This window comes from Lepisma saccharinum, chromosome 1 (genome assembly GCF_977018435.1).
Source record: "Lepisma saccharinum chromosome 1, izLepSacc3.1, whole genome shotgun sequence".
NCBI classification, from domain to species: Eukaryota; Metazoa; Arthropoda; class Insecta; order Zygentoma; family Lepismatidae; genus Lepisma; species Lepisma saccharinum.
In genome coordinates this window covers 61,047,819-61,061,573 of record NC_139229.1, presented here as the reverse complement: position 1 = coordinate 61,061,573, position 13,755 = coordinate 61,047,819, and the positions used below count along the sequence as shown (strand labels likewise).

General features: G+C 35.6%; 2 protein-coding genes across 2 annotated transcripts in view; both read left to right on the top strand.

The window, feature by feature from the left end:
• LOC145998320 (uncharacterized) overlaps window positions 1–448 on the top strand; it is a 40,498-nt gene extending 40,050 nt beyond the window's left edge. Inside the window, exon 15 of the mRNA XM_083134748.1 lies at window positions 88–448. Within this exon, the coding sequence (XP_082990874.1) occupies window positions 88–257 (170 nt within the window). The 3' untranslated portion in view covers window positions 258–448. The remainder of the gene's footprint in view (window positions 1–87) is intronic.
• Window positions 449–5,793: 5,345 nt separating this feature from the next.
• On the top strand, window positions 5,794–11,802 carry LOC145998237 (uncharacterized). Its single transcript, XM_083134685.1, has 2 exons — window positions 5,794–5,869; window positions 9,993–11,802. The coding sequence occupies exon 2, from the start codon at window positions 10,007–10,009 to the stop codon at window positions 11,675–11,677; it is 1,671 nt and encodes a 556-aa protein (XP_082990811.1). The 5' UTR covers window positions 5,794–5,869; window positions 9,993–10,006; the 3' UTR covers window positions 11,678–11,802.
• Window positions 11,803–13,755: the final 1,953 nt, after the last annotated feature.

The window sequence follows — 13,755 nt, the reverse complement described above, 5'->3', positions numbered from 1 at the left end:
AAAAGAGAAAACCTGGTATTATACTTAAACTATTTAAGGACTGGAGTAAGGAAATGGGACTAACTACACATTTTCTTCTCTCTTTAGCTGTGAAAATAAAGGACATAATCGACACAATAGCAAACTTTGTTAAAGTCTCCACTGATGACATGATGCCTGCTCTGCGTCAAAGCAGTGTACTCCAGTGGATGGCTGAGGTCTTGGTCTTTAATGTCCTTAAGGAGCTCGCAGAAGATTTGAAGAAACATGAAAGTTAATATTCTTTATCACTACAAGTTTTGATCAAGTACCAATGCACTTCTAAAATGTCTAGTCAAATATATATTGATATTTACTTTTTTACATTTATATTTTTTTATCAGTTTTAAATCTTTTCAGCAACTTCTTTAATTCTGTTGCAACTTTTCATGAGCTCTTTCATTTGTATTCTATTTACAATAAATTTTGTTATATATTAAATGGTTTTCTTTTGAGAATTTTTGCAGGATAGTTTGGTGAGCATAAACTCTAGTCACACGGGTAAATATGTACATTTTTAATTAATTACATTAATTTCCACTCTTAGCAATGCACATTTGGACGTGCTTTATGAATTTGATGCAATATAGTAATGCATAGAGGCACATATTTTTGGTAAATATAAATGCAAAATTTCGGAACAAAAGCAAGAGTCAATTCTGGGTTCAAAATTGGTAAATAAAAGAAAATTTCAGTGTTATAGCGGTGAAAAGACAGATCAAAAGCAGTATATAAAATCATATTTTGGTTTTAAATTGTGAACATAATCCAGAATTTGAAAATTTAAAAACTGCACTTATTACAAAATAAACATATCCCTTCTAATAGCATATTTATGTAGGTACCAGAGTATTAAGTTTATTCCTGCCTAATAGGGTTTATTTTTGCTTCTCAAATATTTACTAACTAACTAACTCCCTAGCCTTCTTAAACCCGAAGGTTCGTGGCTGCAGCAACACAGGCCTTCCATCTTTCCCTATTTTGAGCAAGTTCTATATACTCTTTTCCATCCCTACCGATTTCCCTTAGGTCCATCTCAACGTTGTCCCTCCATCTTCGTCTTGGCCTTCCTACAGGTCTCTTACCATCAGGTTTCCAAACAAGAATCCTGTAAACTCCTCTTTCCTCTCCCATTCGTGCCACATGGCCTGCCCACCTAAGTCTTCTTGATTTAATTATTCTAATAATATCTGGACATGAATACAAATTATAAATTATGTAACCTTCTCCACTCACCTGTCTCCTCATCCCTTTTAGGTCCAAAGATTTTCCTAAGGATCTTATTTTCAAATACTCTCAATTTATGTTCCTCTTTCAATGTAAGGGACCAAGTTTCACATCCATATAATACTACAGGCAAAATTACGGTTTTGTATATTTTAACTTTTAATTTCTTAGATATTAAATGAGAAGACAAAAGTTTATGAAGAGAGAAGTAACATGCATTTCCTGAATTAAGCCTACTTTTTATTTCCTCTTTAATATAATTTTCATTTGTTAATATTACTCCTAAGTATTTCAATTTGGAAACTGGTTGAAACGAGTTGTTGTCAATAATTAGATTTTGATTATTACCTAACACTTGGTTTCGGCCTGTAAGCATATATTTAGTTTTCTCTTTGTTAACTTCCAAACCTATCTCTTTAGCAGTTTTGAAAAATATTTCAGCATTATTCTTAATTGTATTCACATCATCCCCCAGTAAGTCTACATCATCTGCATATGCTAACAACTGAGTCAACCATTTAATTTTAGTCCTTCTTTAGTTTCTTTTACCTTCCTTACAGCATATTCTAAGGCAAAATTAAAGAGCAATGGAGATAATGCATCTCCTTGTTTTAACCCATCATGAATTGTAAATTTGTCAGACATATTAATGCCCACACGAATTTTACTTTCTGTTTCACTGGTGCATATTTTTATCATACTAACAAGCTTCTTAGGTATTCCAAACTCAACTAATATATTATATAATTTATCTCTTTTGACCGAATCATATGCTTTTTTGAAATCAATGAATAGCTGATGGACATTTTGATTATATTCCCACTTTTTTTCAAGTGTCTGTCTGATGTGAAAAATCTGATCTGTAGTTGATCTGTTACGTTTGTTTAAATCCACATTGATAATCACCTATAATTTCATTAGCATATGGGGTTAGTCTTGTTAAAAGAATGTTAGATAATATTTTATATGTTGTTGAGAGTAGAGAAATTCCACGATCATTATTGCAGTTCATTTTATCACCTTTTTTAAACACAGGAACAATTATGGATTCTTTCCACTGTTGAGGGATTTCTTCTTTATTCCATATTAAACAAATTAATTTATGAATTTGACATATTAATGAATTTCCACCATATTTAATTAACTCAGCTGGTATTAAATCAATGCCTGGTGCTTTGTTATTCTTTAGCCTTTTAATAGCATCTTTAACTTCAGTCAAGTTAGGTTCTGGAACTAAAGGTTCTGCTGTGTGTACTTCATTTACTTATGATTTATCTCCTACATGAACATTTAAAAGGTCATTAAAGTAGTTCTTCAATCTATTTAGAATATCGCTTGGGTCAGCTAGAAAATCACCGTTTTTATCTTTTATCAAGTTTACTTTAGGTTGCCACCCCTTTCTAAACTCATTTACACCTTTATATAAATCTCTGATATTTTTATTTTTGCTGTTTGTTTCAATTTCGTTAATTTTGCTTTTCAAGTAATCTCTTTTTTTACTTCTAAATGTGCGGTTAACTTCTTGCTTTATTCTATTATAATTGTTTAGATTTGTATCATCAGAGTTATTTAACCACCTAAGTCTAGCCTGATTTCTTATTTCTATTAGATTATGACATTCATTATCAAATCATGGCTTACTTTTTCTCGGTTTATGGTATCCTATACTTTCTTTAGCTGCTGATTCTATTTCATTACGTATGTGCTCCCAATTCTTATTTACATCTGTTTCATTTATATTTTCATCATCATTTAAATCCTGCAAAACATCAAATCTATTTGACAGTTTAATTTGGTAATCTTTCTTAATTCTTTCATCAGTAAACTTTCCTGTATCAAATTTTAGAACTTTTAGATTTGTTGCTTATGATTTATCACTGAGAGTCTTTCTCTTAATTTAGCAATTACTAAATAATGGTCACTGGCACAGTCAGCACCTCTATGTGTACGAATGTCAATTATACTAGTATGCCTTCTCTTATCAATGAGAATATGATCTATCTGATTATGAGTTTTACCATCTGGAGAAGACCAGGTATATTTATGGATATCTTTATGTTTAAAAGTGGTACTTTTCACAATTAAACTCTTTGAGGTTGCAAAAGTAATCAATCTTATACCATTATCATTACTTAATTCATGAAGACTTTCTTTACCAATCGTGGGTTTAAATGTCTCTTCTTTGCCAATCTGTGCATTACAGTCACCTAACAGAATTTTCATATCATACTGAGAATATTTACAGCAGAATTAATCAATTTTCCATGAATTGCATAACACACAGGATAATTCAAACTTCAGAAAATGTCAAGTCTTAAATAAACTCTAAATTTCTCTAAATTTCTCTAAATAAACTCTAAGAGTCTATTTTGCATTTTGCAGTTCATTTTGCATCATTTCGTGACAAAACAAAGTAGTAAAATGCACCTCACACCTTTTAGAAACATTAAGAATGAACATTAGAATATGCTATTTCACATTTCGTGTTTTTGTCAAAAACAATATAATGCATGTCCCTAGTAATGCAGTATACTTGCTCAAACTTCAAAGAATCATCCTAGTATTTCCTTTCATCAAAACGCTGCTTGAAGTTTGATAAATTCAATGAAAGTTGAATGTCACTATTATAAATCTTCATATATTAATCACTTATTTATCTACATTCATTTGCTTTTTCTTTTCGCACATTCAGAATTTATACAGCGTAATTTTAACAACAGTATGATCATAATGATGCATAATATTAATTCAGCATATTTTCACAAAATATAAATTAGTAACGAATTGTATTATACATCATGCATATTAAGCAAAAAATAAACAACAAACAACAATTTAAACAAATTAAAATATTTGGTCAGTCACATACTGTCGATTCTAGCACATTTATTTGTGATGTTTCTCTTCTCCGTCAGCACATCCCAAAAGTAAAAATGGACTGGGGATTCAAACCTGGAGAGCAAGTGAACGATTCCACAGACTTCAAATTATTTAAACTTTTTGTGGATGTCAATAGGAAATGTCAGTGGAAACTAGATTTTACATTTTTCATGTGACCAAGCTGAAAAAAATTGAAATGCACAAAAATATAAAATCGAGGGAAAAAACATTTTGCTCTCAAGATTGAATGTATAATACAGGAAAATGTAAACGGTGGCTCAGTCGGTAACGCGTCTGACTACCATGCTAAAGGTCCCGGGTTCGATCCCCGGCCAGTTCAAATCCGGGAACTTTTCTAAATATGGAAGCGGCCCTGGCGCCCACCCAGCATCGAATAACATGGGTACCTGGGGGAAACCCTGGGGGGTAAAGGTGGTCAGGGGCATGATGCTGATCACATCACCCCCACTCACGACCGGATCAAGAAAGTGTGGGGCGTTACCCCCACACCCCCTATATGCCTTCATGGCATTGTGCTATGCACAGGGGAGCACTTTGCCTTTTTTTTCTTTACCTTTACAGATTCCACTGTATATTTTAAGGAAATTCTCCCTCTTTTAGGCAAGATATTTTGCTTCTACTGCTGCTACTTTGACTACTACTACTACAACTATTACCACCACTAATACTGCTACTACTAACAATGGCTTCCAGTGCTCGAAGTGGAGAAAAATGCAGGAGGGATGCAATCCCCTCAGTTAAGAAAAATCCATTAAGCATCCCCCAGCTAAGATAAATACGTAGTTTGCATAGACCTACTGCATTGCCTCTGTTCATCCATCCAAGCATCTCCCATCTATCCCCAATCTCGATCAAGCAATCCCTTCCCCCTTTCTGCAGCTAGGAATTTTTCTCATATAACCAATAATTTAATTAACATTTGTTTGATCTTTATATATGTGAACTTCTCAAGATGCAGTTCATCTATCATCATCTTGTGCAGGATTTAATGTGACAATGTTGCAAAAACTGCAAACTTTTCTCATATAAACGTTTTCCATTAAATTTATTTAACCAATATTAGCAGACACTTAATGTTCCTGGCATTGTTTAACATCTCCTGATAATTGAGCTGGGTACACACGATTAGTTCCTCAAGAGTCAGATGTTTGTGTTGAAGATCTACAAAATGTGTCTATATTGTCATTAAAGCTATCATTGGGCATCCCATCATGCTATGAAGGTAGGGACCACACATTCTTGATCTCTGCCATAGTTGATGTGATGTTATCAGCACCATGCTTTGGCTGCCTTCGCCCCCACAGTGAGTTGCCCACTGATTAGAGGCTAGGTGTGACCCAGAGCTGTTATATGCAGTGACATTAACATAAACTTTATTATATTTATATTTTATTATATATTTTATTGGGGGTGGGATGAAACCACTCTGCTAGGGGTACTAGGCATTCCCCTCCTGTTAACTCACAGGTCTCCCAATCTAGTCTTGGAAATTGTCATTCAACCAGTTTCTGACTGCACTTGCATACTATACTTGCTGATTTGTTCAGATTTTATGCCAACCCTGCATTAGTAGGAAGTTTGGAAACTTGAGCTTAACAATTTTAACAATACTGAATAACAATAGAAGATGAATCAGATATTGTTGTCATGGATCTGTCCTCATTAAGCAATGACACTTGATTCCTGAATAAATCTACTTGTGAAAAACAACACCCAGAAGCAGGTATGTAATTACAACTCGAGTGAATTCTTTGCAGGATTCTAAAGTAGTCTTTGGAGAGACCAATGTATAATATAGATGCCAAAATTCAAAATTTAGTCACTAATATTTGATTCATTAGCAAAAATTTAAAATAGTGTTTACAAAAAACATATATCAACTACATTCAAAGGATCAATTTTTAATTTCTCAGGGTAGCAAGTGACAAACTTATAGTATGGGGAAATATAAAATCAGGGTTCCACTGTATTACTGCTTTTACTTATCAGCACAGGAAAAATGAATATACTTAATGAAATTGAATTTATTGAAAAAAAATCCTTGTTTTTTGTTGCTAAATGTTTCAAAAGAGTAAACAATCTGGTGAACCTATTGATGTATCTGAATTCAATGCTCATTATATTGATATTGATGCTGCAATACCAGAAGTCCTGTTAAAATCCTGAATAAGTAGAGGCACATATTTTTCGTAAATAAAAACAAAATTTCGGTGTAAAAACAGTCAATTTCAGGTTCAAGAGTAGTAAATGAAATAAGATTTTGCTGTTATACCGGCGAAAAACCTGACCAAAAGTGATATACAATGACAATTTGGTTTTAAAATTGTGAATATAATCCTAAATTTGATTTAAAAACTGCACTTATTACACATAATAAACATATTCCTTCTAATAGCACATTTTATGTAGTTACCAGAGTATTAAGGTTATTTCTGTATAAAGGGGTCCATTTTTGCTTCTCAAATATTTACAGCAGAATTGATCCATTTTCTGTGAATTGCATAACTCGCAGGATAATTTAAACCTCAGAAAGTGTGCCGTCTCTACTTTCTTCTTTAAAGAGTCCATTTCATCATTTTGTGAGAAAACAGGGTAGTAAAATGCACCTCTCACCTTTCAGAAACATGGAAAATTAACATTACAATGTGTTATTTCATATTTTGTGTTGTTTCGTCAAAAACAAAATATGCATGCCTCTATGAATAAGGAATTGTTTGTGGCATGCATGCCTCTTGCTGGCATTTGGATGTAACAGTTACTTTTTCCACATAATATGTAATATTTTAAATAGTAATTAATATTTTTTTCCTAAAGAAGAAAAAATCTTCAAGCATGGTAGTTCACTGTAAATTTTCTTATCTCTATATTTTCATATTGAAACATACATATGTGGTTTATTATAATTTAATGAAAATTATAGATAGCAGTAAATAAGAGAACAACCCACATGCATACAGTTCATACTTTTAACACCATTCTAGAAGTTATAAAGTAATTGTGAATGTACAGTTAGTTTTTAAATTAACATAACCACAACAGTGATGTTTCAGAAAGAGTAACTGTAAATCATCTACTTTCAGCAATTGCCAGTTGTTCTTGTTGAGAGGCAGAAAGGCAACCTAAAATACAATACAATAAAGTTACTTCACAGTTTTTTTGGCAAAATAAATGTAAATGAAGTTAACAAATATACAATTTTCATCATGCTTGTAAGCATAACTGCACATGTAGTCAGTTGCCAAACAGGATCTAAACTATAAAATCAGACATATTTTGCAACTTGCAACTGCTAATTTTGAACACTGACACTAATGTAGCACGATGGCTTCTGTAATAACACTGGTCGACATTTTGAGAAAAAAGATCTGTTTTCAATTCAATAGGTGTTTCTGGAAGTATTTTGAATGCTGATCACGGAAATAACATCAATTTTCCCCCCCATGTCAGACAATTTCACAATCAAAATTCTCATATTCACCATTTCATCACATTTATTACACAACACAACAAAATAAATTTATACAAAGGAAATTTCAGTTCTTTCCAAATCAATAAGTGATTATGGAAGCATCTTGAATGCTGATTTCTTCTCATCACGTCAGGATTTTTCCCTAGGTCATGATTTCCATGTGATACCCCACATGGCTCTCTTGCCATTTGAAAAATTTGACCTCGATCCAATATGCTGCCCCTCTGGCCCCTTACCCTGATGTACCCAGGTGAAATTGGATCTGCCATTACCACATCCGTTTCAGAGGAAAAAGGGTGTCCTGGGACTTTTGAATCACCCTGTATTGCTGTTTTCTGAAAAAAACTAGAAGTGATGGGTAAAAATTGATTTCTGTTTTGGAATTAGCATACTGAAATTATTCAGAGACAACAGTCATCTGCGAGACATCAAAACCCATGTCGACCAGTCTAATCTTTCTTTATATGCAGATTGAAATTAGATCCAATAACCATAGCATGAAAAATAATGTTCCTTGCTCCATATAAAGTGATTTTACAATGATTATATTTATTTAACGATAACATTTACAGTGGGTCCTTGACTATATGCTTCCCAGGTGACTGTGATTAAGAAATTAGAATTTGCTAGTTTCAAAAATATTGACAGGTCAATTTTTGATCAATTGTCTGTCAAGGCTAGTCAGACAGGCCAATTGATTTATGCATTTTTGAACTTTTATTTGATATCCTATCAGCAGGCATGTATCTAGAATTATATTTCAGGAGGTGACCGAACCAAGTGTCTTACATGTAATCAGTGGGGGCCGATGAAGGGGGACTGCAGAACTGCAGTCCTCCCCCCAAACAAATTATATTTTGTTGCCATTAGTGCAAAAATTAAATATTTATACTTCCGCTATCTTACTGCGCCTGTTGCGCTGTGTGGAGCTTTCAAATTCACTTGGCACGCGACAAGAGGCAAACTGGTATATGAAGCCACGTCCCCATCAGGGATTGCCATTACATCTCCATGTTAACTCGAACACAAACACTGCTTCCACTTTCCTCCCTGCTAGGCCCTTGTAATGCTAAAAAGCAGGCTGCATTTAACGCAGTCCAATGTATGGTGGGGCTGTCAAGTGGTAGAAATCGAAATATCTCACACTATGACCAGACGGCAGACTCTGCGCATCAAATGCTATTACCGAGAGAAACAGTGGCCGTCCATGTAATGCGTCCGTTTTGCTTGTCAGTAAGTGCGTGATTGTTTAAGTTTTCAAATCAATTCAAAGAGTTATTTGTTTTCTGGCAGTAAGTTATATAATCTGGTGTTCTGAATGGAAGATCGTACAAGTAAAAATGAATAATTCCATGAAAGACTGCTGCATGGAGTTCATCTTCAAATAGTTAAGGTATTTTTTTTTATGAATGCAGCCCTCCTAACAATAAGTAGCATGAGCCGCCACTGCATGTAATAATAATAAAGTTTATAATAGGTTAATAAGATGAATGTCTATTAATTACATTATTAAAATAGGCCAATTAATAATAATTATTATTTTTATTACTACATGAGCTGGTAAAAAAATATTCAGCACATACTCATTATCATCAAAATGGCTAACAGCTATCCTGCCAAAAAAAATTAAATTGCTTATTTATTGGATATCGAAAAGGCTGTTTAGGCCCAGATGATGAAAATTTTAGTTCCTGGTCATTATTTTAATGCATATAATTGCTAGTGGTATGCAATAATTTTCACAGGAGCTGTCAATGCAAAGCAGTGTAGTAATTACAATCTAATATTTTCTTTATGTAAGTTTTGTGTCAACAAATCAACCCCACGTTATACAACAGTACACAAGTTTTTTGCTTATTTAATTTTGGACTTTGTAAGTCTTTCTGAGGAGGGAGGGGGGGTCTGGATTCCCTTCCAAATATATCCTTGCCTATCAGTCCTCTAAATCTTGTCCTTATGGCTCAGTTAATTTCCTAGATACCAATATCAGACACAGACAGATAGACAGGGCTGTTGCATAAGGGTAATTTTTTTCCAGCTTTTTCTGTGAGCTAAGACCTGCCAAGTGACTTTTCATTGGGTGACTCATGGTAAGTACAGTGGGATGCATAAGTATTACCAATCAAATTGTACATTACCATGTTCATGCTCTTTGTTTCACCTAATGAGAGTTTGAAGAACTGAAACAAAATGTCAAACAAGCTGCTCACAGCCTCTGCACCAGAATACGTAAAAATCAATGAAAATAGTCATGGACAATTTAACGAGCAATACTTGTTCATCCCACTGTACATTCAGACCCAATATCCATGGTGACTGGATTTCTGGACTGGGAATACGATTTCGCTCATAAATTTGTTGCTTTTATTTTCCCCAGATGCCTTTAACAGCATGGAAAATGAATGGACATCACACTGGAGAAAGATCTTCTGGTGTTCACAATCTTCTTGGCATAGGGTTTCCTCCACTGCATCTACCAAAACAATCATGTTAACATTGCACCCCCACACAAGATCAGTCTACAAAGAAAAAGGCAAAGATGTAAATGATAATACTCTGCACAAAAGGTACAGCTTGCATGAGAATAACGACCTTGCGAATGAAGTGGAAAATTTATGGAGTCAGAACCAAGAAATTAAAATTCTAGCTGGTACTGAAGGACAGAGTATTGGCACAATGTTTACCAGGAAAGGACCCACAGAGATCGAGTCTTCTGACGATGAGTGTAGTATTTTATACAACCTTAATACTTGGTGGCTCATGCCACTTTCTTGCGGCATCATTTCACGAATGACAGACCAAATGAATGCCGGTGAACAACCCTATTTTCTTTGGTCATGGGCGAACCAGAAATTTCTTTTTTCAGGTTGCATGCTTTATGATTATTTACAGAACCAGCAAACCAGAGTTAGGAATAGGTGGAACAATTTTTACATACCCAAAGCAAAATGGTTACACAAGTGTTTTTTCACTGTTCTAAGGAATGTGGAAACTACAACTGAGGCTCTTATGGAAATCACTGCAAAAACATTTGTTGACTGTTCACGTCCTTTGGTTTGGCTGATGTTTTGTGGGATGGTAATTGGTACTGCTTCTGAAAACGAATCCATATCCCACCCAAGCACCTCACTACCACCAGACCAATCTGTCCATGAATCACCATCTCTAGTGCCGTGCATGGACGGGAAAGAACTAGAAATAAGTCCAGAAATAGTTAAAGCCGGATTGGCTGCCATTTCGGTCAAACACCCACCGTGGTCAAAATTCAAGAGGACTCCTAAGCTGGCAAAGGTACAATGCAATTTTCTTCCAAGAATCTCGAACTCATTATGCACCCAGGAAAACTGTTCGCAGGCTGGGAACTTGTGGCACAGAAATTCATTCTGGAACATCCACAGACCAGAGCTTTCAAAACTGGAAGACATGAATAGCCATTCGCTAAGAACAATTGAAATGTTCTTTCATGAGCACCTAGCGGAACATGGAAACCATTGCACTGCTTTGAACATCAACAGATTCCACAATACTGGTTCTCATTCCCAAGGACATGGTAGTTCAAGCAGTGATGAAATCCGTATAATTTGTCCACCGCCGGACACACATGTTGAGGACGACGACGTATTTCTACCAGAAAATAAAAATCTCCACAGACGTTCGATAGACATCACTGACGATGACTTGGACCCAGAGAATATCTTGCATCAAAGCCATGCTCAGTTCTGCGTACGGATTGGATACACTGACAAATCCAAATTACAAAGGACAAAATCAAACACTGTAGCAAAAACAGTTAAAACTGAAGAAGAAGAAAGGAAATTTTCATTGCCGAAAGAACATGAGCATTTACTAAGTAAGGGACCACTTACAAAGAAGACTGTGTCTAGTGTTCCTGAAACTGACGAAGCAAGCAAATATGGCTCAGAGGAAATCACCACAAAAACGACAAATAAAAGACACTCCAGTACAAAGAAAGAGGAAAATCATGTGAAAACTAAGGAATCAGGGAAGACTGAAGAAAAACAACCCAGAATTTCAGATGCTCCCAGTATTACTAAAAAATGAGAACACTTCACTGAAGAAAACATCTGTATAAAAAGCTTGGCACAGGATGGTTGATTCTGCATTAAACTGTCAATAGATCTCATGAATTTTCATATCATACTTAACTAGTACTTAATAAAATATCTTCTAAGGAGAAAAATTGTAGTTTGACAATTTAACAGTGGACTGAACATGTAATATCATGTGGTACAGTGATTCAATCAATCATCAAGTCACTCCTTTTTCATCATTATAATTAAATATTAGGTTGATTTTACATATGAACAACACTACGAGGGATCAGAAAAAAAAGAATAAGGCTACAAATTCCAGTAGGTATTCATCAGATGAATACAAACGGACTCGCGTGAAAGGACACTTCATGCTTGACATCATTAGTGTGAATCTGAGATGCTTCTTCAAAGGAGCGAAGAGATGGTAATCGCTTTAAGCAAGCTATGGGAAGTATGCTGGAGCACATGCCATCCAAAACCCGCCAGGCGAGGACCCCAAGTTCTATGAGACAGGCATCATGAACCTCGTGTATTGCTGGGATAAATGTCTGAACCGGGAGAGACTATGTTGAGAAGTAGTGTATGAAGTGTCCTTTCACGTAAGTCAGTTTGTATTCATCTAATAAATATCTACTGGAACTTGCAGGCTTTGTATTCTTTTTTTCCGATCATCCCTAGTGCCACCATTAAGAACAAGTTATAACGAATGACATGTTCAATGACGGGAGAAACCTGTGCCTTTCCGATAGCATAGTGTGGCTAACACTGTCATTTGTAAATACAGAGGTTTGCTCACCAGCAGACACACTAGGTTTGGATTCAACTAGAAACTGTATGTCCAGTCCCATTAGCTTCAGAGCATAAAGTGGGTTTAATCAATGTCTAATGGCAATAAATACCAAATTTGTCCAGCCAGTATAGCCTGCTCTGCTTGATTCTGGAAACAACTTCAGTGGGATTATGCCACAAGATGGGCTTGTCCTGTGTTGCCAACTATACCTCCATGCAAGGTACACAGTGGAGAGTCGCACAACTACCACAGTCAATCCATCACTTGTAATGAAGCTTCTTCTGGCCAAGGCATGGCCATCACTAATTCTGGCAACATCCTTAGCCTGTCTCACACTATGTTTCTCTGACTGCATGGCCATTGGCCATCACACATGGCAAGCTGTATAAAGGTTGTTCAAGTCCACTTTAAGCTCAGATAAGACTTAACGGTACTGGATCTACAGTTTAAAGTGGGGTTCAAACCACTGTGCAATGTGGCCTCTCCAGGAATCCACTCTTGATTACAAGACAACAACATTACTGCTATGCAATTGGGGATTCCCATTAAAGGCACATGTCACATCTTGCTAGCATATAAGCTTTTTGATCTTTGTGTGTTCCACTGAAAATGATATAAATTGCAGATTTCATAATTTTCCAATGATTTTCATAAAATCTGGTTTATTGATTGAGTGATAAATACACAGTTTTCAATTTCGGTGGCAGTGAAACAAATATATATAGAACAACCACAGAGTGTAAGATAAAATAATATTGAAGTACGAGGCCTGTCCAGAAAGTAAGTTTCCCTGGGACAGTCTACAGAAAGAAACACAATTGCAGTGGAAATTTTTATTGGAACAGATACAGCAATTGTTCAGCTATTTTTCAACATACTCCCCACCAGAATTGGGACATTTGTCGTACCGTGGAATCAACTTTTGTAACCGTGTGTCGTAGAAGTCTGCCACCTGGGATCGGAACCAGTGTGTGACAGCAGTCTTCACCTCCTCGTCACTTTGCAAATGCTAACCGGACAGGAATTTCTTGAGGTGTAAGAAAAGATGGCAATCACTGGGAGCAAGGCTATAGGGTGGATGGTCAAACACCTCCCAGCGGAATTCCTGCAGATTATCTGTTGTGCACGGAGCCGTATGTGGCTGAGCGTTATCGTGCAGCATAACACTGGCACTGAGCATCCTGCGCCTGAATGGCCCGTCTCAAATTCCATAGTGTTTCATAGTACCATTCACAGTCTACCTCTGGTCACAGAATGTCCTGTCTGTCCCAGAATGCAGTGCACAGTACTTTCCA